A 25043-nucleotide genomic window follows, 5' to 3' on the forward strand; every position below is an offset into this window, starting at 1 on the left:
TGTTGGGGCACGCTGTGTCTCATCCTCCGTTGTTTCTGACTGAAGCGCAAGTTTTCCTTGCCTGCTTTCTTGCTTTTGATTGACCTGTGGCTTGTGATTGACCTGTGGTGTTTTGAGTCGAATGACTTGCTGTTTTGCTGATGTTTTTCCCCCTTACTGAAGTGCCCGAGCACGCTTTGAATGACCCACGCCCCTGGCGGGCTCTTAATAACAAGAATTGACCCTTTGTCCGAATGCTCAAGAGCCCTACAAGTTTGTGCGTGAGGTATAAACGGTGCTTGGATTCATGCGTGCTAATAAGCTGGCACAAAGAGCAGAGACTGCCAATCAAAACACAATGACACCTGGGCGCCTTAAGCAACAATCTGCTTCAGCTGGCTGAAGTCGGGCGAGCCCCAGCCGGAGGCAGGATCCTATGACACGGGTGCAGCATGCGTGAGACAAGCTGGGTGGGGCGAAGGAGCACGATGCCTGCGCGAGCTAGCAAGGTAGGTTGACATACCCAGCCAGTGCTGGCTTCAAAGCCAGGGCAAGCACCGTCAGGGTTGGAGCCTTGGATCACGTCATTGAAGCCGTTGTCAGAGCCACCCGCTTGATACAGCAGGGGGTTCAAGAAGCCTGGAGGAAAGTCATTTCGAAACAAAACAAAACACAAAAATTAGGAAAAAGTCAGGGCCAAACACAGATTGTGATACGAGCCAGCGCAACTCGTTGACAACGCGATGGGCATACCCAGGGGGCTCTTGCCGGCCAGGATGCGAACGTCGTTAAGTTGGGCAACAACACCTGCAAAGGTCGGGGTGGCGCACGAAGTACCATCCACACCCACAAAAGAGCCCATGTAGGCAATTTCAAAGTCTTGGCAGAACAAAAACCAGAAGCAGAGAGGTGAGCGCGCGCACACACAGCACGGTTAATTAATGAAGGAGGCACTGATGGCAGCCGTTTTGATCAACGTACTGGTGGCAAACGCGGACACATCAGGGTAGGCACGGCCTGAGGCGTTGAAGTAGCGAGAGGCCGGAGCCTTGCCGCTGTTCATGTACGCCTTTACAGCATCCGCCTGCAAGAGGGTGGGAATAGAAACCGGGGGTTAGAAAAGAAGTTGCAACATCAACCATCCAGTCACGTCGCATACACCAAAAAGAGAACGCTTTGGTATGTACCTGGTAAGTAGGCTGGGCGTAAAAGTTGCTGAAACCACCTCCGCCGTCGGACCAGACGCGCTCGGGAACACCCGAAGTGCCACCAACAGAGGTAATGTAAGGGCTTGAGGTGGGCCTAAGCAATGTGCGTGGTGGGCACATGTGTCAATCACTGCGTCGTGCAGCACACAAGCAAGCTAGTGGATATAGAAGTACATGCGGGAGGAAAGGCAAGCGTACCAGTCGGGAGCGAATTTATCATTGGTACAGCTGACGCCAGAGTCGCCAGCAGCGACAAGGATGGTGCGGCCGGAGACGCCAAACTTCATAAAGTCGTCGTTGACGCGTGTCTTGTAGCTGTCGTCAATGCTTGACTCAACGTCACCGTAGCTGACCGAGTGTACCCAGGGACTCTTGGTGTCGTTGAGCTGGCCAGACATCCACGTCAAAAAGTCCTCCTACATCAATGATGCTGACTGTGAGATCATGAGCGTGGAGGCCTCGTTGCGGCTGACATGCAGTAACACACCTGGCCATGGTTGGCACGTTGGGCGGTGGACACGAACCAAGTCACAACACCACGGCCAGTGGCGCCAATGTACTACGCACGGGACAGCATGTGCATCATTAGCTTGGCTCGCGATTGGAAAGAAGGGCAATTGGGAAAACAAAAGCGCACCTCGACATCCAGATTGGCCTCCATGCCGGGTGCAAAGTCGACGTTGACACCGACGACCTTGGCGATGGGTTTGACGGGAAGGTTGAACTTCTTCTGGAAAGACTCGAGGTCCTCCTTGCGAAAGTATTGGCTAAAAGTCGACGAAAACAAGAATGATCATCAAGACCGGCAACGGCTCAAGATGAGCACGACCCGACGGGCAAGCACCACAGACAGCACAAGAGGGCATTGAAGACTCAAAGGGATGGGGCCTTGAGGCGCCATGGTAAGGGAGCACGACTTACCCAAGGAAGGATGCAACAGCTTGGCTGTTGGTGCGGGCACTGCTGGTGTAGTTGCCCAGCTTGTAGGTCTTGTCAATGAGCTGAGGAGTGGTCACCTCCTCGGGGGCCGTGAGAGGTTGGTAGGCCTTGGCCTCGAAACGCTGCAGGTCGGGGAGCAGACCATGGCCGAGGACAAAGTCCACGTGGGGACTCAAATGGTCGGGAACTGGGGCCTGAAACAGAATCGCAACAACGGGCACCAGGACAGGGTTAGCTGGAGGGTCGATCATCAGCTTGGAGCCGGCTTTTTAAAAGAGGCGTGGCAGACCTGGAGGCAACGGGCAACGGTGAGGTCCTGGGTGGCGTGGCGGTACAGTTGAGGCTGGCATTCCATCAGATGACCCATGTCCGCAGCTAGATCAGACGGCAATCGACGGTGAATCAGGAGGCAGGGCAGGAGCAGGACGCAGTCTGGTTGTAGGATGTGTCGATAACTAACCCAGGATATCGGCAAAAATGTAGCTGTGGTCCATTTGCTTGCGGACGTTGGTGGCACGGGCTGCCAGCATGCCCTCAATGTACCTGGAGGTTTGATGCAATGCCGATGTCCAAGTGCATCAGTGTAAGGGTCTCGGTGTAAGGATGGTGTTTGCATCTTAATGCTCAAGTAAGCAGGGTGGTTGTTGTTATTGTTGTTGTTGTTGTTTCTTATCGCCAAAGCAAGGGGGGCGTTGTGTGCAGCAAACGATACGCACTCGACACTTTCGGGAACGCCGTGAACGCGGGTGGCGAGAGATTCCAGGGTGTGGTGTTGACCTAGGGCAAAGGTGGAGAAGAGAGCACGTGACATGAGAGCTTGGACCTGGTTGGGGTTCTCGAAAGCGATAGGCCAATCAAGGCACGAACCGTAGAAAGGGGACTTGGGATCGGACACGCGCATGAGTTCAGCTTCGAGCCATTCAATGCCAGTCTGGCGAACCGCAAAGATCATGGGCACGAGTTCGGAGCCCGTGGCCGGGCCTTGATGCAGCCAAGCTGCATCCTCGCTCAGCGTCATGGTGACGGGTGCGCCAGTGGCGCAAAGCGCCACCGCGGCAAGGCTGATCCACAAAGATCCAGCCATCCTTAACCTACATATACCGGTGCAAACACAAGCCCGAACCATGTCAGTTCCAAATGCAATTGCCCACCACCAGCTCAATCACATCCCCCACCCTGGCTGCCATTCAGTGACCCCGAGAGAGAGAGAGAGAGAGAGAGACGTACCTTGACTTCCTCCAAAAAGCCAAAAGAAGAAGAAGAAGAAAAATGAGAGAGAGAGAGAGAGAGAGTTGTCATCAAATTTATTTATAAATTTTAATCATCTGATTTAAATTTCAAAAGATTTACAAATTGTCATCGCCTTTGTGCATGTGCACCTTGATGTGGTGAGGAGTGAATTTAAAAGTTAATTAACATTGGAATTAATCGTCTTTTTCTTGAATTTTTTACTATGGCGACCGTATTGAGTGGGATGGTGCCTCAGGCATGCAACGGCGCCATTCACGACAGCTGGTAGGAGAAGCCGCCACCCTCGACGAGGAATTGTGTTGCTCTTGATCCTGCCACTTTCAAAGCAGTCGAATCTCTCAGATAAAGGCTGCCTTCCGCCCGCTTGAAGGGAGTCGATAACCACTTGAACGACCAATCCGCACATGTCGAACCCGAGGATACAACAGTGACGCCATCACAAAGCCCAACAAGCACGCCACTTACCAATTTGATACCAAGGACAACCACAACGCCGCAGCCTCTACTGCGCGTTTGGGACGCCAATTGGAAGGCAAGGCGCACTTTGATCGTCTGGCCGCGAGTTTTTCGCGCCTTGAAGAGCCTCATCAAGATATGATCTACTCAACGCCGCGCCAGCACCGCCGGCTCGATTGCACCTGCATCACCCTCAACAGCGAACACATCGACGACGTGCCCCCTCTTTTGGACCGATTATAAACATGATCTTGATGTGGGACAGACACACTCACAAAATGGCATCATGTAGATTCAACAGAACTGCGCGGTTCGAACCATCTCAAGCGGGCTGGGCTTCGACCACAATCAACACCGGCCGCCATCCAACGAATTACCCCTTTCAAGGTGTGACCTACACGCCATTCGCGAACAAATGTATACTCACTGCATTCGTGTTTTATATTCCATCACTGCATTCGTATGAAAAACATCCTGAGTCCGAAAAGTGATACACACATGATCTCCAACGATCTCGAATTGCTATTTCTTTGAAGGAGTAGTGGGCAAAAGCACGCACACGGCCAGGTCAAATTGGAATCAGGACGAGGGTCATGGTGTCCTCGATGAGTTTGAAGACGAACGGACGTTGTACCATGGAGGTGCTGGTTCTCGTTTGGGTGCTCTGCGCGGTACTGGTGGCAGCGACCTCTCAGAAGCCGTCAATCGCGGTGGATGAGGCCGGCACATTGTACATCAACTCGACGAAGAAAGTGGTGGTGAATGGTGTCGATGTGGAGGTCAATGGCATCAATGTGGAGGCAGCTTTTGCTTTCCTGTTTGACGCAACGCCAGGCTTGTGGTGGAGCGCACCAGAGCAGTTTGTCATCTCCACCGCTGCTGATTATGCCTCCTCGGTGTCTGCGGCAGATCTGGACGGCGACGGTGATATGGATGTCCTCAGCACCAGTCCCTTCGACGACAAGATTGCGTGGTACCGGAATAACGGCGACGGCACCTTTTCCGCCCAGATCATCATCTCCACCGCCGCTGATAATGTTTACTCAGTGTATGCGGTAGATTTGGACGGCGACGGCGATTTTGACGTTCTCAGCGCCAGCCTCTACGACGACAAGATTGCTTGGTACCGGAACAACGACGACGGCACCTTTTCCGCCCAGATCGTCATCTCCACCGCTGCTGACCACGCCCGCTCGGTGTATGCGGCAGATCTGGACGGCGATGGGGATCCTGACGTCCTCAGTGCCAGCGTCAATGACAACAAGATTGCGTGGTACCGGAACAACGGCGACGGCACCTTTTCCGCCCAGATCGTCATCTCCACCGCTGCCAACGGCGCACACTCGGTGTATGCGGCCGATCTGGACGGCGACGGTGATCTCGACGTCCTCAGCGCCAGCATGGATGACGACAAAATCGCGTGGTACCGGAACAACGGCGACGGCACTTTTTCCACCCAGATCATCATCTCCACCGCCGCCGACAGTGCCCGCTCGGTGTATGCGGCCGATCTGGACGGCGACGGTGATCTCGACGTCCTCAGCGCCAGCAGCAATGACAACAAAATCGCGTGGTACCGGAACAACGGTGATGGCACCTTTTCCACCCAGATCGCCATCTCCACTGCCGCTGACGGCGCCTTCTCGGTGTATGCGGCCGATCTGGACGGCGACGGTGATCTCGACGTCCTCAGCGCCAGCCTCAACGACGACAAAATTGCGTGGTACCGGAATAATGGCGGCGGCACCTTTTCCACGGAGAATGTCGTCTCCACCACCGCCCACGGTGCCCGCTGGGTGTATGCGGCAGACCTGAACGGCGACGGCCACCTCGACGTCCTCAGCGCCAGCCGCGATGACGACAAGATTGCCTGGTACCGGAACGATGGCCAGTGGAACTGGAAAACTCGCTTCAATTCGCCCTAAACCTTATACTCTTGAGACCGTCTCCGCGCCTTGTACGCCTCCTTTTTCACACGTCGTACAATCGACGACGTATCGCTCTTGAATCACCATGAAGAGTAGGCAGTAGAATTGATATCATGGCTTTCAGTGACTGACAGACACTTGAACTTCACTCCAAAGTTGCTATTGCTGACCCTATCTGCCTGGTCAAAGGTGCTTTTACTTCTTTCATTTGTCGCGATCAGCATCAATCGGATGCGGAAGAAAGGAACGTTAATTACGAAGTCAAGGATTTAGATTTCTGTTCAATGGGCACCACATGGTCGACAGGACCTCACGGAGACTGTTTCAGGTCCCTTAAAGGTGATGGAGGGAAAGAAGTGCTTTGTCGATGAACGTGTCAGGACGAATCGCTTGATGTGATACTTCAATTTGGCTTCATACATCTCTTTCATCGACGAGCGATATGGTGCAGTTAGACCTGGTCTAATTTTTTCCGCTGCTTATTAGACTATCGACGTGATTTGATGTGCTCTAGTTGAGAGATGGCTTGATCAGTCAAGGTCCTTTGAGTACCACGAGCCATGGGACAGTCACACTGGATTGATTGGAGAGATTGTCACGCGAGTATGCATGGGTGTGGCCCAACGCCAGCTGGCGATCGTTGGGCAGTGAGCAAGGCAACAAACAATATTGAACATCAATGGGTAACTATAACAAGGGCAAGTAAAAGCTGTTACAAGGCAGCCGCGCTGCGCTGCACAAAGTACGCCTCAATCTTGCTGTCGGCGGGCTCCTTGACAAACTGTGCAATGACGTCACGCAGCGCAATGACGCTCTGCAAGACGTTGTCGTCGTCAACGACAAAGACTCGGTGAACACGGTTCTTCCTGAGCTTTTCAATCACCGAGCGCAGCGTATCCGATGACGTGCAGCATACGACCTGCCACCCATATAGCCAATTACATACACACGTAACAAGCAGCACGTCAGATAGCATTCACGCCAGCCTTTGCTGTTGACCTTATGGGGCGTCAAGAGGGGCACGCAGGCAAGACAGACAGGCTGGGCCACGCTCACCTCAGCATCAAAGGGGGCGACGTGGAGGTCGTTGAAAAGTTCAAGAGGTTGGTTCAAGAAGCGCAGACGTGTAGGCTGGCGAATCAGCAACCGCGTGTCACGAGACGAAACAACGCCCAACACCTTGTTGGCCTTGTCCACGAAGGGCAGTGCGCTGACATGCTATTGAACACACGAAATGCACGAAAGGAAATCAGCAAGGAAATTAGCAAGCCGCAAGGCTGTATGCAAGGGAAGGCCCAAGCTTGATCCACGAAAAATGGGAGGCAGGTTCGTCGGCGAGCAAGGGCACAGCAATCAACCTACGCACCTCGTCACGCATCTTGAGCAGGGCGCTCTGCATGGTATCAGTGGGCTTGCAGCTCACAATATCTTTCTTTGTGCCAAGCTGCAGGTCAGCGACGGTGGAATCAACCAGCTTGGGAAACTCGTCCAAGTGGGCGTGGAGAAACTCCAGCAAGGAGGTTTGGGTCACGACGTTGGTGATGTCGGATCCTACGAGAGCCAGCAGCCAGCCAGCCAGCCAGTCAGTCGAGTGGCCACGACAGCACGACACGGACGAGTGGGAGCAAGAGCATACCAGGCTCCACAATGTAGGCACGGTGCTGGGCGTATTTGCCCAACAGGAGCATGACATCTAGCATGGTGTTATTCTCCTTGGCCAGTGGAATAAAGGGGTTGAAGCGTGCCGTGTCTGCGTGGCCCAGCGGTCAGGATAAGGTAAGAGCGTGTGCAAGCGGGCGCGGTGCGGTGGATGAATGGTCGAGGGAGAAAGGAGATAAGACGCACCCTTGTCCTCGTCAATCACGTTGGCAATCTCGGTGTGAGCCGCGGTGTGACGCAAGAGCATGTCCAGGTCTTCGATGCCGTCCGTGTCCTGGACCTAAGTTTGGACAATGACGTCAGCAAAGCAGCCACGCAGAACCCGAGCCAGCAGGAGCAGCTGGGGATCCTTGGCCCTACCTGGTGCAAGAGCCAGTGCATGAGGTTGACGGCGTCGGCGGTGCCAATGTACTTTTCGAGCCAGGGCGCATCATCGGGCTGATCGCTGTCGCGCACCGGGGCGCTCAGAATGTTGTGGGCCGCTACCAGAGGCAAGCGCGAAAAAAAAAATAAAAAAATAAACGCAACCGCCGACCAGTGATGCAGTGAGGCGGTCGAGGTCCCAAGTCAAGGTCATGGCGAATTCCTTACCGAGGGTACGGGTGGCTTGTGCAACCGAGTCGGAGGAGTTGACGGTGATGACCTTGTCAACGGCCGGCAAGTCCGACAGGGACTTGTTGGCAAAGAAGGCATTGTACTCTTCGGTTTGAGCCTCGGGCAGCGACATGATGGCGGTCAGTGGTGTTGAAATCTAAACGACCAGTGGTCAATTGAGGTTAATGCAGTCTTAATCAAGCTCACAACAACCAAGACGGCAGAGCCCCGCCTTACCCAAGTGAGAGAGAGAGAGAGAGATCAGTGGCAGGGAGCAGTGAGAGGATCAGTGGCGACTGGAGGTTTGATGCTGTTTGCCGGGTACGCAAGGAAGAAAAAATGCGCAAGAGACTGGAAACGCGCGCGAGAGAGAGAAAGAGAGAGAGATAGAAAGAGAGAGAGAGAGAGAGTTTGAGAGAGAGAGAGAGAGAGAGAGTGTGTGTGTGTGTGTCTGTGCAAACGCTCTTGGCAGTGATTGCTGCCCATGGCACATTGGGGTGCAAGCCAAGCCAAGCCAAGCCGGCATGTCCACGATCGGGGTCGGACGCGAGTTCACAGCGCCGCGCCGCCAGCTTCACTGGGGGGGCTGGTCATTGCTCTCATCAATCAGGTGTCGGTGTGCAAGACCATGTCACGAGCGCCTCGCCAAGAGGTCGAGCCGGTTCTGGGTTTTGCTGGTGGCATGGCTCGGTTGGAAGCTGCGCAAAGTCCAATATCATCGACATCTTCCAACACAAAATACATTAACAAGACTTCAATAAGCAAACCAATTCGGATTAAAACCAACTTGTTGACATATCTGATCTTGATTGCAGAGTTGCCATGCTGACAATTCATGCCCATGACGCAAGCCGACAAGACATTTGAACCCACGAAAGCAGTCAGAGTAACCAAATCTTCACCGAGACTCGGAGATCCAAAGACTCAAATGAATATCAATGTGTAGATCCTGTTACACTTTACGTTGGCTGCTGTGTTTTTGGCGCCAAAACGAGGAGCGCGCAAAGGAAACAAGCGCAAACGTGTAACGGTCAAGAGCCGTTTTTCTTCTGGATGTTGAGCGCTTGTGCTTGTGCACTCGCAAAGAAGCAGGTTGGCGCGCCGGACCTTGGGGTTTGATTCGGCCGCTTCTGAGGGGCTTGAAGGCGTTTCCAGTCGCTTGGTGTCGGGCTGTTGTTGCTGATTGCATTTCTCGTGGCGTGCCCTGAAAGCTCCTGTGGCTGCTGCCCTTTTGATGAATGCAATCACGCGGTTCTGTGCCATTCCTCTTGCTCGACATTAAATTTTTTTTTGCCCTTTAGCGCCGCTGAATGCGCGCGAGCTGCATTTACTTGCTCTGGACTGCGGTTGGCCGTCGTTCTTGTTCGTGACTTCGACCTTGACCAGCCCAGCATCATGGCGAGCATGGAGCTTTTCGCCGAGGATGGCGCCGAGCCCGAGGCCATCTCGACCGGCGTCTACCTCGATCGTCTCGAGATCAACAATTTCAAGAGCTACAAGGGACTCCAGACCATCGGCCCGTTTTCCCGCTTCACCTCCATCATTGGCCCCAACGGCGCGGGTGCGTTTACAAACTGCTGCCTGCTCTTACTGAATGCACTGGGGGCTTGTTCGGTGCCAAGCACACTCAATCATCTTCTCGTTTCTTCTCATTCTCCACCTGAACGTTTGTCGCTGCAGGCAAATCCAATCTCATGGATGCCATCAGCTTCGTCTTGGGCGTGAGCGCCCGTCAGCTGCGTGGTAATGCCATCAAGGTGTGTGTGTGTGTGTGTGTGTGTGTGTGTGTGTGTGTGTGTGTGTGTGTGTGTGGCCGTTTCCACCATTGAGGGGTATATTCAAGCCCATCGCTCTCTGCATCTGTCTGCTGGCTGTCCCTCATATACAAATGCATTTTTCGGTTTGCTGATCAACCTCTGCTCAGGACATGATCTACGGCGCTCGCTCCAAGAAGGAGGCCGGGCGTGCCTCAGTCTCTGCCTTTTTCAAGTATCATGATGACGAAGATAAAGAGCTTGTTCTGAAGCGCTCGTGCGTTCACAGCCCGTTTCCTTCCACCTTCCTTCCACCCCCCTCTTTGCGCGAACATCCGCACCCGTGACCTCACTTGAGGTCGACCCTCTCTCGCGTTTTCTGGGTGCCAGGATCTCTGGCTCCGCCTCAAAATATGCTATTGATGGCAAAAACGTATCTTGGGATGAATATGACAGTCAGCTTCGCGAGTTTGGCCTCTTGGTCAAGGCTCGTAATTTTCTCGTCTTCCAGGTAAGAGTGTCCCTCCCTTTTGCCTCTTCAGCCGTTCCGCCTCTTCAGCCGTTCCGCCATTCCAATGCAGCTGCGCAACCCTCACAGTCTTGAATTTTGATTTGGACGCAGGGTGATGTTGAAAGTGTGGCTGCTCGCGATGCCAAGCAGCTGACCCAAATGTTTGAGCAAATCTCCGGCTCGGACGAGCTCGCCGAGGAATACCACGCAGCTCAGCGCGAGCGCGAGCGTGCCAACGCCGATCACCAGCTCATTGGCCAGAAGAAACGCGTATGTGTATTCATCTCGCCCGACCAGGTCTCTTAGGAGTTTGCAATGCTCAAATTTTGCCGGCGTCTGCTTTCTGCACCCAGGGTTTGAACAAGGAGAAGAAGCAGTACAAGGCACAAAAGGAGGAGGCCGACCGCTTCAACGCTCTGGAGGAAGAGAAGAAACACGTCGAGGAGGACCAGCTTGTGTGGCAGCTCTACCACTGCGAGCGAGGTGGGTGCATTTGCGAAATTTTGCATTTTTTTTGTTTCGTGTCGATTGCCTGCGTGACCGTACAGTCTGCATCACCGTCCAATGGAGACGATCGACCTTTGTTCTGTGCTCAAAATTGAGATTTGTCCGCCTGCTCTTGGCAGACCTCGAGCAGGCGCGCGCAAGCGTGGAAAGCAAACAGCTCGACTGTGACAAGCTCATCCAGCGCCGCGCGACCGTGGAAGACTTGGCGAAGAATAACAAAAAGGCGGTAGGATCTTGCTGGGTGTTTTCCAAGTGCTGGGTGTTTTCCAAGTGCTGGGTGTTTTCCAAGTGCTGGGTGTTTCCAAGTGCTGCGTTGTCCTGAATTTCTCCGAGTCACGTTTATATTCTTGGCATGGCGAGTCACTCAAACTGTTGTTTCTCACAGGTGGCCAAAGCCAAGCAAGCCAGAGCCCTGGCAGCTAAAAAGGCCAAAAAGCAAGAGGACAAAACCAACGAGCTTAAACCCGAGTTTCTCAAGGCCAAGGAAGAGGTCAAGCACGCCGAGCGTCGTCTACAAGCCGCTGAAAAGACACTTGCCAGCACAAAACAGGTTCGTTTGTGGCAAGAGTTGCTCTGCGTTTCCCTCGCTACATCCAGCTGCGTTTGATCTCACCCTCCAAGCTCGGTCTTGTCACCCCATTCGGCAGAAACTGCAACAATACGATGAAGAAATCCAGGAGCTGGAGGCCGAGCTGCACACCATTGAGCGCAACGCCAAACAGTTTGAGGATAGCATTCGGGGCGAATCGCAACAGGACGAGATTCAGCTTGAGGAAAATCAGGTCGGTTCCCAGAACTTGCATACCAGCATACCAGCATACCAATTTGCGGGCTCTTGACCTTGTGCTTTGCGTTTTTCCTTCGTTTCGGGCCGCCGGTGGACTAAACACCCTCTTACCCCGACCGATACCGATATAGATGGCCGAGTATCAGCGCCTCAAGGAAGAGGTGGCCAAGCGAGGTGGCCTTCAAAAGTCCAACGTGGATCGCTGTCGCCGCGAAATTGAAATGTGCCAAGCTAAATGCCAGCGAATCCGTGCTGAGCGCGATGAGCTTGAGGCTCGCAAACAGCAGCTTCAGCAGGACAGGTGCGGCACTCGATGCCCACGCGCAGCACGCTCCTTTCTGACGGTGACCTCATTGGGCCACTGCTGCTTCATCCCCTGTCGGCTTGTTCTTTACATTCTTATAGTGAGAAGCTGGAACTGCGCACGCGTAAAGTTGCCGAGGCCCTCGAGCGTCAACGCGCACAGGCCAATGAGGTTTGATCTTTCACGGGGCACAAATTATGCCAACTTGCTTGCCAGGTATCTCTCACTTGTGCAAATCGTTGCCACAGAAACGTCATGCTTTGACCAAGCTGCAGGAGGAGCAAGCGCAGCTGGATACCGAGCGCAACGAGGCCTCGGCTCGGCTGGCCGAGGTGCAAAATATCTTGCAGGAAGCTCGCAGCGCAACCAGTGAATCGAATCGCGCCCGCCAATTTGACAACGCCATTGCGGATCTCAAGCGCCATCACGAGGTTTGTTCGTCTTGATCGGGTGCCTCGACTTCTCTTTTTGGCTTCTCGTCCCTTTTTTTTTCACGCTCTTGTATGCCAACTCTCACGTCCGTGCCATTTGCTTGCGTTGCTTGTGCCACCCTCACTTTGTGGACAACTGCGTGGGACCTGCAATTTGGCGGGTTTAGGGCCGGGTGTTTGGAAAGCTTGTGGAACTGTGCGAGCCGCGCCACCGACGATACAACGTGGCCATCACCGTGATCATGGGCAAAAACATGGACGCCGTCGTTGTGGACAACGAGGAGACGGCCATCGAGTGCATCCAGTTTTTGCGGGAACGCCGCGCCGGCGTGGGTACCTTTATCCCACTGCAGTCCATTCGCACCAAGCCCATCAACGAGCGCCTCAGGTATGTGTGCGCGCATGTGCCATGGCTTACCGGCGCGCTCGCTCTCATTCTTCCTTTTTGCCTTTTGCCTTCCGACTTTGCTTCATATAGGACGTTGGGGAACGGCACCAGTTTGGTCGTGGACGTACTCAAGTATGCTCCAGAGATTGAAAAGGCTGTTCTGTTCGCCTGTGGCAACTCGGTTGTGTGCCAAAATGAAGAGGAGGCCAAACGTTTGTGCTATGAAACGGATTTCGTCACAAAGGTGCGCGCGGGCGAGTGTGGCTCTGCGTGGTCATACCGTTTTTCTTGTTGTCTTTTCTGAAACATATACATGCCAAACTGACTGGCGCTTTTTGGTTTTGTTCCATTCTGTGTTTTGGCTTTTGTGTCGGGCGACTTGTGCAGGCCATCACGCTCTCTGGCACGTTGATTCGGTCCTCGGGTCCCATTGAGGGTGGTCAAAGTGCCGTGGCTGGCAAGGCTAAGCGCTGGGATGAGCAAAAGCTTGTGGCTGTTCGAGAGGAGTTTGACCAGTTACGCCGCAAGGTATGATGTCACTGTCAAGATCCTCCCTTGACGTGTGCCTGTGCTCTGATTGAGCTGCTTTTGTCATGCCTTCCATGCACGCTATGCCTGTACAGGTGCATGATCTGAGTCGGCGCAAGAATCGCCAACACGAGGTGACCGAGTTGGACTCGAGCATTCGTGGTCTCGAAGCCATGTGCATGCAGCTCGAATCGGATCGCAGTACCTCTCAGGTTGGTACACGGTGTTTTGGCCCACGTTGAGGCGGCGCACGACGCGGACGTGTTGAAAAGGCGCCGCTGGGTTGCTTCTGGTTCTGCACACGTTCTGCTGCCTTGGTAACCCCTTATTCCTCACGTGTGTCATGTTGCGCCTGCGGGAAAATAATTGCGCAGGTGAGCTTGCAGCAAAAACAGGCTGAATTAGTGATGGCAGAGGAACGGGTCGCGGCCGTGGGCCCTCGTCTGGCAGCAGCCGAGGCTGAAGCGGCCCGTGCACAGGAGCAGCTGAACCGCGCCGAGCAGCAATATGAAGCGTAAGACACCCGTTGTGCACTTGTTTTGACCACGCTGTGCGCCAAGACTCACTCAGCGCAACGAATCTAACTTGGCAAACAGGATCGTCGACGAGCTTTTTGCTGCCTTTTGCGCCTCGATTGGCGTGGCCAATATTCGCGAGTACGAAGCAGATCGCTTGCAGCGCGTGGAGGCACGAGCGCAACGCCGTGCCGACTTTACCAAGCACATTGCGAGCTTGCGCGCACAACTCGAGCTACAGCGGCAGGCTGACCCGGCCAAGGACGTCAAGCGTCAAGAAGAACAGCTGGAGCAACTGACCGAGAGGCTGCAGAAGGCACAGGCGCTAGAGCGTGAGCTTTCAGATCAGCTGACCGAGGAGAGTGCGGGGCTGGACCGCTTGCGTGCCATTGAGCGTCAGCGACAGCAGGAGCTTGCCGACGCCGAGGTTGCCTTGAACGAGTACAAGGCTCAAATGAGCGAGGTGGTGGGCAACCTGAACGCAGCCCAGCGGGTACGCGAACACCCCCGCCCTTGGTTCTTTGTTGTAACCATGTGACTGATGTTTCTCTGGTCGGCTCTTGGGCTTTGCACGTTGGAAGACGCTTGATCACCTCTTGGCACACGCCAACCTCAACTTTTCTGGAAGTGATGTGCTGTTGCTGCTCTCATGTCTGTGTTCTGCCATGCATCATTGTTGACCTTGCAGGAGTTGCGGGCCGCGCTGAGTGGTGTGGAGCGTTGTTCGTATAACCGACACGCATTGCTCAAGAGAGCCAAGGTCGGCCCTCGGATTCCGTGCTGTGTGCCTCTGTTTTCTCGATCAAACGTTGAGGCAATGTTGTTGACAGATATGGACTTTCTGACTGCTGGTATGCTCACTTGAAACGCGCTCTCTTGGTCCGTTGGAAAACAAACCAAACCTGTTTCCAGGTCGAGGACGTGGAGCTACCACTGCGGCAGGGCTCGCTATCGGATGTCAGCGAGGAAGTTGTGACTGGAGGCCCGTCTGTTTCGATCAACACGTCAAACATGAGCGCCATGGATGTGGGCAGCATGGATACGGACAATGCTCAGCGCATCTTTGAACGAGAGGCCACGATTCAGCTGGATTATCGTGGTTTAGATGATGTGCGCTTTATCTTGTTGACACGTTTTTGGGCTGTGTGTATGAGCTGCCATTGACTCACGCTTGGCCTCGGTCGATGCTGGCTGTTCAATGCAGGATCTGCGGGAGACGGAGACAGAGGAGGATCGTGAGCAAATGCTTCAGCATTTCCAACGGCGGCTCCATGATATCCAGTCCGAGATGGAGACGATTGCGCCCAACGGCAAGGCTTTGGAGCGCCTCGAGGCGGCCAAGGAAAAGTTGAAGGAGAGCTCGGATCAATTTGCCACGTCACAAAAGCGCACGGAACAGGCCAACGCCGAGTTTGAGCGCCTGAAGCGGCTTCGCCGCGAACGCTTTATGGAGGCATATGAGCAGATTTCCAAGCGCATTGATGGCATTTACAAGGTCAGTTCAAACCTGAGTCTGGTCTTTGCCTGGTCAACACGAATGGGCGTGTGTCTCGAGGACGTGCTCACTAGCTGGCTGGTGTGTGACATGGTCAGGAGCTGACGCGGGGGCCCAAGGCTCCAGTGGGAGGCACGGCATACCTGACGTTGGAGGATACCGAGGTGCGTTTCGCAGATGGATGGTTTGTCTTTGTCTTGAGCTGGGTTGTGGTATTGGCCGGTTACTGCCGATCAGCCTTGGTTGTCTGATGTGCATCGTCCGCTTCTGCTTCTGTAGGAGCCATACAATGCTGGCATCAAGTATAGCGCCATGCCTCCCTCCAAGCGCTTCCGGGACATGGAACAATTGTCTGGTGGCGAAAAGACGGTAGCTGCCTTGGCGTTGCTGTTTGCAATTCACAGGTCTGTTTACCAGCCCACCGTTTGCCTGTGATGTCGCATTTGGAAGTTATTTTCACAGTTTATTTTATTGTTTTCTGGGTACACACAGCTTCAAGCCAGCGCCCTTCTTTGTTTTGGATGAGGTGGATGCGGCTTTGGATAACGCCAACGTGAACAAAATCGCGCGGTACATGCGTAAGCGATCTGGCACAGGCTTCCAGTGCATCGTTATTTCCCTCAAGGTACGTCATCCACCGGCGATGCCCAAGAGGCAACACTGTCGGCGCGGGCTGGGGGTTGAGCGGGCTGGGGGTTGTGTGGGCTGTTTTTTTTTTTTTTTTTTGACATTTTGTGGTTCTTGTTGTTCACGCGGGGCGCAGGACACCTTTTTCAGCCAATCGGAGAGTTTGGTGGGCATTTATCGCGAGCCGGAGGAGGAATGCAGCCGCACATTGGCGGTGGATTTGAGCCGTTATCCCGAAGCCGTCAACTGATTTTGTCATTGCATTGCCACGAAGGGTTTGGCGTTGTTTCTTTTTTTTTGTTCATGTCCTTTTTCTTTCGTTTCACGTGTTGTGGGGTTTTGTGTTGCGTTGGAGGAACCAACCCCGTTTTGGATCGTATGGATGTGTCACATGTCAACCACTTGCGAATGGATACCTGAGCTGATGAACACGTCAAAATAGAAGAAGAAGAAGAAAAAAAGGCAAAGCCAAGGGCAACAGTTGGCAGCGGGTTGGTCGGTGACATCAATCCTGGTTTTGGCAGGCGACAGGGCAAACCAGAACAGAGGCGCCACAGTTGTTTGTTGGCGGATGAGGTGGCGCGGAGCGGGGCGAAAACAGAACGACATTTCGAGGACGTTTTTATGGGGGCCGGGGCGGGGTTGATGGGTCATTTGGTACTTGGGAGCTGGTGGCCTGGTGGAGTGGAGGGCGAGGGTTGTTTTCCCATAGTTGGGGCGGCCGTCCTTGGAAACAGGGGTTTCAGGCGGTTTATTCAGATTCGGTTCCGAGACTCTCAGTCCCAATGGCAGTGGGAGAACCAGTGCTTCCCACCATGGTCACAGGCGCCGTGGGCCACGGCGCAAACAGGGGAACGATGGTCGAGGTGGCAATGGTCTCGGTTGATCCTTCCATAGCTAGATGTAACGGTAGGGTCCCGCCCCCTTTGGTCTTCAAGGAATTTTTTTTATTTTTTCACTTCAACAACATGGCACTCTGGGCGGGCGCTGGAAGCTTTTTGGGGTAGTGTTGCCTAGGCATCGCGGCTGTGCAAAACTTCCAGTGACGCCGGTATGACCTTTGGAAGGCTCCTCCTCGCGCATGCAGGCACAGAGTCGCTGTGCGCGTCCTGATCGCCTGGTGATGTCCGCTCTGGTATCCACGGCATGTGGGGATGGTATCTCTGGTCTAGTGGCTTGGGTGCCGCTTACTCTCTGGGACATTACCGGTTTAACTTGGTTTAAGTTGTCGGAAAGGCTAGGACGAACACGTCATCTCTGCAAATGTCGCAAACAAAACCACGCTCTCTCAACAACTGATCGTCACCCCCTCTCACGAACAAACAAAAAGAGAGAGAGAGCGAGTGGGAGAGAAAAGTTCAGAGGGATGCATTGAGAGCGAGAGCGTTTAAGAGGGATGGCGAGATCCTGTGTGAGTTTGAGAGGAATATTAAAGGGATTGGTAGAGTTTGAGACGGAAAGCGGGCGTTTGAGAGAGGGAGAGGTTGAGAGGGAGACATTTTGAGAGAGTGAGCGGTACCTGAGGATCACCAACGAACAAACCAAAGAGTGTCAACGTGTCCATGCGTCGTCTGCCTTGTCATCATCTCTGATTTCCCTATACAAAGTTGATCTCCCTGACGAGTTTGATTTTGTTGACGCTTTCTCTGGTTGTCTATCTGCTTTTCGTTACTCCTCTGATGAACGAAGGAGTTTTGTCTCCATCTCTGAATATGTTTTCACAACGTGCTCTTTCTCCGTTATTGCCTTGATTTTATTGTCATGCCCAAACCCTGGTTTCATCCTTTCTCTTATTTTCCACCACCTTCTGCCTTCCTCTCTCAAGGCTCAAACCTCCCTCCCCCTATCTCTCCCACCTCCACCCTGACCCTTACCATCTCTCTCGGCACACACCGTGCCACTCTCTGTCTCTGTCTCTGTTTTTTGTCTCTGTCTCTGTCTCTGTCTCTGTCTCTGTCTCTGTCTCTGTCTCTGTCTCTGTCTCTGTCTGTCTCTCTGTCTCTATCTCTGTCTCTCTCTCTGTCTCTGTCTCTGTCTCTCTGTCTCTCTGTGTCTCTCTGTGTCTCTTGTGTCTCTGTGTCTCTCTAAGTCTCTCTCTCTGTCTGTCTGTCTCTCTGTCTCTCTCTCTCTCTCTGTCTGTCTGTCTGTCTGTCTCTCTGTCTTGTGGCATTTGCTGCTCTCTCGACTGCGCCGACGGGCCGTGTGCTGTGCTGTGCTGCGCGGATCCCTGCTGGCTTGTTCTCAGCGCTTCGGGCCACTGCAGCACTGCCATCGCCGTGTATCGGCTCCCCTAGACCCTTGCCTTAGGCCTTGTCGTTGTGGTCTATTCTACCCCCCCACCTACGCCCGGTCACAACGACGGCTCGACTGTCCCCTTCTCTCTCTCTCTCTCTCTCTCTCTCTCTCTCTCTCTCTCTCTCTCTCTCTCTCTCTCTCTCTCTCTCTCTCTCTCTCTCTCTCTCTCTCTCTCTCGCGCGCGCGCGCGCTCTTCGCGTGTGTGTGTGTGTGTGTGTGTGTGTGTGTGTGTGTGTGTGTGTGCGCGCGGGCAGTTTCGGTCACTCGCTCGGGCTCGCGCGCGCGCTCTGAAGGCCTCGGCCCGGCGTGCGGCGGCGGGCCATTGTGCCGTGAGCGGCTTTACCGCTCCACGTCCTTTTCCTCGCGCTCGCCTTGTGCCGCTCCCTCGGTGTCTGGCAGCGCGGCGTCGCCGAGCCCGTCAAGCGGTCGTCTTGGCCCTTGATTGGGCATTTGTCCTCGAGTGCTCGGATAAGCCTCGACCGTGTGCCCGTTCATGACCAAGACCAACTTTTGGAGGCGCATGGGACTCGGTCTCGCGGCTCGCACAAGCAGCCCTGCCGCCGTCGACATTCCCACATCCGTCTCCTCCCTGCCCGCCTCGGCCTCTTCGGCGTCCTCCTCCTCCATGAAACATCGGCTCTTTGATTCATCAACGGGGGACCAGCCTCCTCTCTCCCGCCCCTCGCCTCGACGCGCTGACCTTCCTCTCCATCTTGACGGACCATCCCACCATCGCCACACCTGGTCCACCGCCATCATGCGTAACCCCAACGGCTACATGATAGTCCTGGCCACCCTCCTCCTCACCGTTCTCGGCTTTGTCTTTCTCTCTGCCCCAAATTCGCTCCTTCGACCCGTCAACCCGACAATCCAAGCCCTCCGCTCCCATGACGAGTATGCCCCCGTCCCCGCGCAGCCTGATTCGAGCCACACATGACTTTTCCCCTCTCTTCCGCTCAGCCCTCTGTCTGGGTCCGCAGCCAGCTCATCGCCTTGCGATTGTCTTTTTCCTTGATTAGCGTTGTTCGCAGTGAGCACAATGACCATGATGATCAAGTTGCTGAAGACATGTTCAATGCTCCCGACCTGATTACGCGACCTGTGCTCTACGACCGCATTCCCGACGATATCGCCGCCCCGGTCTCTCCAGGTCTGATGTCCAGCTCTGAAGCACCGGCTTGTTGCGCCTCTGCGTGGCATCGCCTCCCAGCTCCTTTGTCGAGCAGAACGCCGTTTTTCTCCAACACTCACGTTCATTGCGCCGCATGTGTACTCCTGTGCAGCGGGTCGGCTCTTGATTGGAGTTTTGACCGACCCCTCCTCCCTCGACACCATCGCCCAGGCCGTCCACGACACGTGGGCTAGTGATATCGAAAGCTCTCGCATCAACGTACGTCCCCGTCTCGCTTTGCTCGCCCTCTTTACTCAACTTTGCTCTCTGCTCACGTGTCACCTCCACGCGCCTACCCATGCCCACAGGTCATCTTTTTCGTGGGAAGCTGTGCCATCAACATTAGCACCAATTTCAACGGCCGTCTGGTTTGCCTCAACACTCCCGATACCTATCCCCCGCAGCGCAAGGTGTTCCTCCTCTGGCGCTACATGTATACGCATATGGCCCACCGGTATCAGTGGTTCATGAAGCTGGATCACGACGCCTACATCAACGTGGACCGTATGAGTGCAATGGTCGCCCTCATCAGCACCGACCTGGACCTGGCCAGTCACGCTACCTACATGGGCGTACCGGCTGCCGGTCGCAAGGAAGAACGCCAACAGCTTGGTCTTGACGGCCACAAATACTGCCTAGGCCTTGGCTACATTGTCAACGCCCCCATCTTGGAGACGCTCACCCGCTACGGCGATGACTGCCTGGCCGACGTGCGCTCCAATCACTCGGACACCGAGATTGGCCGCTGCATCTTTGGTCACATGCCGGGAACCGAATGTCAGGACCTCCCCTCCAGCTTCCAATTCAAGCAGGTCTACTACCAGCAAGATGACACCAAGGTTTATCCCATGAAGCTCTTCAAGAGCGGGCAAATGCGCCTCGAGTTTTTCCAGCAGCCCAAGGCCGTGCATTTCAGCTCGGTCGTCGTCCACCCCCTGAAGCGCGCGGAGGACTTTGTGCGCTTTCATCACCAGCAGCGCACCTATCTGCGCCCCGTACAGCCACCCATCAACTCCCATGACTCTGATCCGGCCTCGTATCGCTCTGCCATCGGTGAACTTCGTGCCACCTGCGTGCACAACGCAGTCCTTCAAAAACAACTCTACCGCTATCGCCTCGCCGAGTGCCCTGCCGTGGTGGCGGACGTGCCGGCCAGTGAGCTACTGCCCCCCTCACGGGCCTTTGTGCTCACGGCCGATCCTTCCCAATCCCGGTATCAGGACCTGGTCATGAGCCTCAAGGACCACGGCATCACGGCCGAGCCCGTGCACCTCACCGGCAACGCCGCTGCCTACAACCGTGCCCTGGCCAACCTCTTTGCTCAAGCGCGCATGCGGGGAGACCAGCACGTGCTTGTCCTCGAAGATTCGGTCCTCCTGCGTTGTGACTTTCGCAAGCACCTCACGGCTCTGCTCCGGAGCCGCCGCTGCGGCCAGCATCTGTTTACCGCGGAGCGTGGTGGTGTCCTGGTCCTGGGTGCCGACCCCGTCAGCATGGACGAGCTTGCGCTCATTGAGGCTGATCAAAAAGACGCGTACGCTGTCAAGGACAGCACGGCAAACGATGCCATGTGCTACAACGTCTTGAGCGGAACCAAGGGAGCGTTTGGTGCCATCTATCACCGCGCCACCTTTGACGAAGTGGTTGCCAATCTGCAGCGTTTCCACGATCAGTCCTCCTCGGCCGCTCCTCTCGAGGGCATGTATCAGCATCTCTCTGCGCAAGGGTTTGTCGTCCGCGCCGCCTTTCCCAACGCTCTGTTGCGGGAAGCCACGCTCGTCGATCTGGACGATCGTGAGATCCGCGTTCGCATGCGCTGGACCGAGGGAGACTTTTGTTTGCACAAAGGCGAGGTTTATCAGCCGGACCTGTCACGCTGATGCAGCAAGTCATGCGCTGTCCATTGAGGTGTGCTCAGAATTCCAGCCATCTCTTTCCGCATCCTTTCCCTCTGGGCCCCTTGCACCAAGGGTGACAGCTTCTGTCACCTCGTCCCGATGACTGACTGCAGTTCTGCCTCTCAAGCGGTGCCGATGTCGATATGAAAGGATGTTGCCATATTTGGCGTGGCCTCACTGGCAAGGCTCTGCTCTTGGAGTAGCCGTGCCGTTTTCTTGCTGTGCAGGAGTTTTTTTCTTTTTTTGATGGCTGGCGAGCTTGTGATGTGTGCGTTGATGTTGTTGCCCCGGTATGAAGCGGTCTTGAGGAGGCTGCTTGAACAAGAGTTTGGCCGGGCCATAGGACGTGTTCTCTGTGTAGGCCCTATTAGGCGATTGTATGAAAGGCCGAGTGTGGCTGGCTGTCTAGAGCCTGCGTGTGTGTGCGTGTTGTTTCCCGGCATGTGAATGTGTGGGCGCAAGTGCGTGCGTGTATACCTTCTCTGTATTGGTAGGACAGTCAGCGAACTTGAGCTCCTCAAGGCTGGCTCCTGCCCCAGACCGACTTGAACCGAAAGAGAAATTGAAACATGACATGACGTTTTCCTTGCGGCCGTCTTTCAGATGTGTACTTTCTTGGTCCGGCTTACATAAACAGCGCACGTCCTTGAAAAGGTAGGAGCGCGATCAGAAGGTCCGAAGAGCTCATTGCCGTAATTACACGATTTGCATCACTTTGTCAGTTTCTCAGCGCATGTCGGCATGGGTCCAGAGAGGTGCACATCCAGGCACAGCATGAAAACAATGAAAATAAAGGGGGAAAAAAAAAAAAAAAACCAAAATCAATTGCCATGTGGGCCGCTCAGCGGCGTGGGTCGTGGACACTTGCATTCTCTGGCACTTTGGTTCAAGCTTAGGCCTCAGACGACGTAGTGAGAACGGCTGCTACCTGCGAGCGCGCAAGCTCGGCCACCGCGTGCGCTTCTCCTCGCGATTCAAGATAGACCCGGCATGTGGAGATGGCCCCAGCGATATCACGCTGCTTTTCCTTCAGGCACGTTCGCAGCGCTGTACAGGCCTCCCAAATGCGCGGGTCAACTGGCACTGAAGCTGGAGCGCTCATGGGGGCGTGATCTGGAGCTGGAGCCAGGCTTTTGGTCACCGGAGGGGCCTCACGAATCTTTTGGGCGGGGACAGAAGTGCTTGGGGCTTGAGGTCGAGGTTGAGGCTGAAGCTCGCGCTTGAGCTCAGTTTGCTTGGCAATAGCTGGCACCGGGGGCGACGGCGGCTGGGCAGCCAGGGTAGGAATTGGTGGAGACCAAGGCCGAGGGGGCGAAGCCTGGGTGAGGACAACATCTGCCTCATCATCGTCGAGCCTGCTCAGCTCGGCTCCCGAGCCAACGGTGGTGGGAGGAGATGGTCCTCGCTCTTGGGCCACCAGGGTGTGGTTGGCGCGGCGGGCATGGCGGCGGGAGTGTGGAGGTGTGGCTGGAGGTTGCGGCTGAGGAAAGGCTTCAGTCGGCTGCTGAGACGAAGGCCGCGACGCTTGACGACGGCGCTGCTCCTCGGCCTCACGTTCAGCCTGTTGGTGACGCTGCACCTCGGCCTCGAGTTCCGCTTGCTGACGGCGTTGTTCCTCAGCCTCACGTTCAGCCTGCGCTTGTGCTTGGCGGAGGCGACGCGCTTCCTCGCGTTCTTCGTCAGCGCGTCTCCGCGATTCAGCGATGGCAGCTTCCATGGCCCGGGCCTGTTCCTCCTTGGCCCGCTCCTTGTCAGCGGCTGCGCGCTGCTCGGCTTCGTACCGTTGCTGCAGAGCAGCTTGTTCCCGAGCCAGTCGCTCGTTTTCCTCGCGCTCAAGGCGAGCGGCATTTTCACGCTCTTGTCGCTTGGCTTCCTCTTTGGCTTCAATTTGGCGCCGGATATCAGCTTGATGCTGCATCAGAGCCTGTTTGCGTCGCTCCTGCTCAAATTGTTTGGCATCTTGGTCGGCATTGGCGGCCATGGACATCATTCCAGCCTTGCTAAGTGCGGCAATATCCACATGTGCCGGGCCACCCACCGCGCCGCGGGATCCGTGACGGGTGAGGGCTGGGGGTCCAGCCGCGGGGCCATGCGACTGGTAGTGCTGATGCGTCCCGTGTGAGGGCGGGCTTTGGGGCTGTGGCGGGTGCGAGGAGCTCGCATATGGGTTGTGTTGATGGGCGGGGTTGTCGAAGGGATGAGAAGCCTGAGGGTAGCCTTGAGGACCCGACTGCTGGTGATAGGCGGGTGCATGCGCGCCGTTCATGGCGTGCACGCTGCCGTGGTCATCGGGCATGGAGATGGATCGGCGACTGGGGATGGCACCCCAGGCCTCGTCGAGCGGGTTGCCACCGCGTTGAAAGTGGCCGGATCGTTGCAAATCCGACCGTTCCTGTTCCAGTTTTCGCTGCTTGTCAGCAATTTGCTGGGCGAGATCGGCACGAAGCTGCTCTTGCTTGGCTCGGCGGGCTTGTTGGGCATCGCTATCGACCACTGTTATGCGTTGTTGGGGAGCATGGGCTGCTGGTGGGGCGCCATGTCGGCGAATGGGGCTGGTGGCATCGGCCGCCGGAACGTTGGCATCGCGCAGCCAAGGGGGAAGGTGACTTTCGGATAGGCCCTGCTGCGGGGGATGGGCGTGGGAGGTTGCAATGGAAGGTAGAGGCACGCGCTCCTCGGAGCGCATGGACATGGCGGATTGGGGGCGAGAGCCAGTGTGGTGCACACTGCCAACGTGATGGGGTGGGCGGGTTCGAGCAGCGGGGGAGGGGTATTGCTGCACGTGGCGTGGGGGAGGTGATCCATAGGATGCGCCCATGGGTCCGCTGGTGTCGGGGCGAAACGGGGCCTGCGGTGCCTGGGCATGACTCGTGGCATAGGGCAGATCTGATGGGGGCCCGTGGTCCTGCTGAGCCATGAGTGCTGCATATTGGGCACGAAGGGCTTCTATTTGTTGCTGCCGGGCCTGTTGGGCGTGAATTATTTCGGCGTCAAGACCGGGGGGTGCGCTGCCATCCGTGTATGGTAGTTGCGCCTCCTCTTGGGCACGGGGATCGGCATGACGCGGCAGGGGGCGGGCGCGTCGGTCCTCTGACACCTGGATTGAAATTAAGAGGGAATAGGGAAGAAGGGAGGAGGCAACGGACAAAGCGGAGGGAGAAGGGAAGCCCAGAAAAAGGAATGAGCTGGGCACAATCCTGGTTTGTCCAAGTGCAGGCGAACGTCGAGGCAACGGAGGGCGGGCCAACAACCCGATCAAGAAAAAGGAACAGGCAGAGAGGGAGAAAAGGGGCAATAAGCTTTGGCTGGGAGATGGCGAACCTGTTGCAAAAGACCGGAGAGGACATTGGGGCCATCGGTCTGGGACGGCGAAGCACGGGCGGGGGTGGGGCCCGACTTGTGCGCCGGTGCAGGGTCTTGGCCATGGCTGGGTGGGATGCAGAGGAATGCGCGTTAGGATTCGTCTTTTAGGGCGGGGGCCAGCCAGCACGGGGGTGAGGGATAGGAGCCGGGTCGAAGCAGGTTGGCGAACCGGGATTGTTGAGCAGCTTGTCGCTGGCGTTGAGCGGGGCGCGACTTTGTGCTAGCTTTTGTGTTTCTAAAGGGGAGCCAAGGTCGGGGTGCGAGAGAGTCAAGGGGTGAGGCGGGGGGACAATCAAGCAGGTGCATTTCAAAACGGAGAGGGGAGGCAAGCCTACTTGGCTCCCGTCAGGGCAAGGACGGACTGCGAAGTATTGTTGGCACGCCTCCGATTGCGCCTGGTGGGAACGAGTCAGAGAAGGAGGGAGGGAGGGTGAGGTGCGGAGAGAGAAGCCACG

At 55.6% G+C, this 25043-nt stretch overlaps 5 protein-coding genes across 5 annotated transcripts; 2 read left to right on the forward strand and 3 right to left on the reverse strand.

The window, feature by feature from the left end:
• Positions 1-267: 267 nt before the first annotated feature.
• Positions 268-3370, reverse strand: MONBRDRAFT_37973 (uncharacterized protein). Its single transcript, XM_001747747.1, has 14 exons — positions 3354-3370; positions 2994-3217; positions 2843-2903; positions 2587-2669; positions 2416-2501; positions 2109-2320; positions 1825-1954; positions 1675-1746; positions 1386-1603; positions 1167-1281; positions 961-1063; positions 733-858; positions 503-618; positions 268-413 (listed from the first exon to the last, which is right to left on the reverse strand). The coding sequence occupies exons 2-14, from the start codon at positions 3208-3210 to the stop codon at positions 354-356; spliced, it is 1599 nt and encodes a 532-aa protein (XP_001747799.1). The 5' UTR covers positions 3211-3217; positions 3354-3370; the 3' UTR covers positions 268-353.
• Positions 3371-4468: 1098 nt separating this feature from the next.
• On the forward strand, positions 4469-5758 carry MONBRDRAFT_10026 (uncharacterized protein; the record flags this gene model as incomplete). Its single annotated transcript, XM_001747662.1, has 1 exon — positions 4469-5758. One exon carries the CDS (start codon positions 4469-4471, stop codon positions 5756-5758), a length of 1290 nt encoding a protein of 429 aa, XP_001747714.1.
• Positions 5759-6153: 395 nt separating this feature from the next.
• Positions 6154-8341, reverse strand: MONBRDRAFT_37974 (uncharacterized protein). Its single transcript, XM_001747748.1, has 8 exons — positions 8252-8341; positions 8012-8171; positions 7781-7902; positions 7607-7700; positions 7398-7511; positions 7128-7312; positions 6818-6979; positions 6154-6680 (listed from the first exon to the last, which is right to left on the reverse strand). Exons 2-8 carry the CDS (start codon positions 8145-8147, stop codon positions 6474-6476), a joined length of 1020 nt encoding a protein of 339 aa, XP_001747800.1. The 5' UTR covers positions 8148-8171; positions 8252-8341; the 3' UTR covers positions 6154-6473.
• A 9281-nt stretch (positions 8342-17622) lies between these two features.
• MONBRDRAFT_33360 (uncharacterized protein) lies at positions 17623-21207 on the forward strand (the record flags this gene model as incomplete). Its single annotated transcript, XM_001747663.1, has 7 exons — positions 17623-17929; positions 17951-18061; positions 18169-18396; positions 18942-19050; positions 19176-19306; positions 19440-19546; positions 19636-21207. The coding sequence occupies 7 exons, from the start codon at positions 17623-17625 to the stop codon at positions 21205-21207; spliced, it is 2565 nt and encodes an 854-aa protein (XP_001747715.1).
• A 910-nt stretch (positions 21208-22117) lies between these two features.
• MONBRDRAFT_27332 (uncharacterized protein) lies at positions 22118-24650 on the reverse strand (the record flags this gene model as incomplete). The annotated part of the gene is made up of 2 exons (XM_001747749.1): positions 22118-24422; positions 24547-24650. The coding sequence occupies 2 exons, from the start codon at positions 24648-24650 to the stop codon at positions 22118-22120; spliced, it is 2409 nt and encodes an 802-aa protein (XP_001747801.1).
• Positions 24651-25043: the final 393 nt, after the last annotated feature.

Source organism: Monosiga brevicollis, genomic scaffold (genome assembly GCF_000002865.3).
Source record: "Monosiga brevicollis MX1 MONBRscaffold_18 genomic scaffold, whole genome shotgun sequence".
Lineage (NCBI taxonomy): Eukaryota > Choanoflagellata > Craspedida > Salpingoecidae > Monosiga > Monosiga brevicollis.

Bases quoted from the DNA above. Each gene is read 5' to 3' on its own strand.
- MONBRDRAFT_37973 (XM_001747747.1), bottom strand. From the start codon at position 3,210: ATGGCTGGATCTTTGTGGATCAGCCTTGCCGCGGTGGCGCTTTGCGCC. The intron at 1,955-2,108 runs GTAAGTCGTGCT...GTCGACTTTTAG, and splicing joins GCTGTTGCATCCTTCCTTGG to CCAATACTTTCGCAAGGAGG. The intron at 1,604-1,674 runs GTGTGTTACTGC...TCATTGATGTAG, and splicing joins AACGTGCCAACCATGGCCAG to GAGGACTTTTTGACGTGGAT.
- MONBRDRAFT_37974 (XM_001747748.1), bottom strand. From the start codon at position 8,147: ATGTCGCTGCCCGAGGCTCAAACCGAAGAGTACAATGCCTTCTTTGCC. The intron at 7,903-8,011 runs GTAAGGAATTCG...TGCCTCTGGTAG, and splicing joins ACAAGCCACCCGTACCCTCG to CGGCCCACAACATTCTGAGC. The intron at 6,681-6,817 runs GTGAGCGTGGCC...TATGGGTGGCAG, and splicing joins TCGCCCCCTTTGATGCTGAG to GTCGTATGCTGCACGTCATC.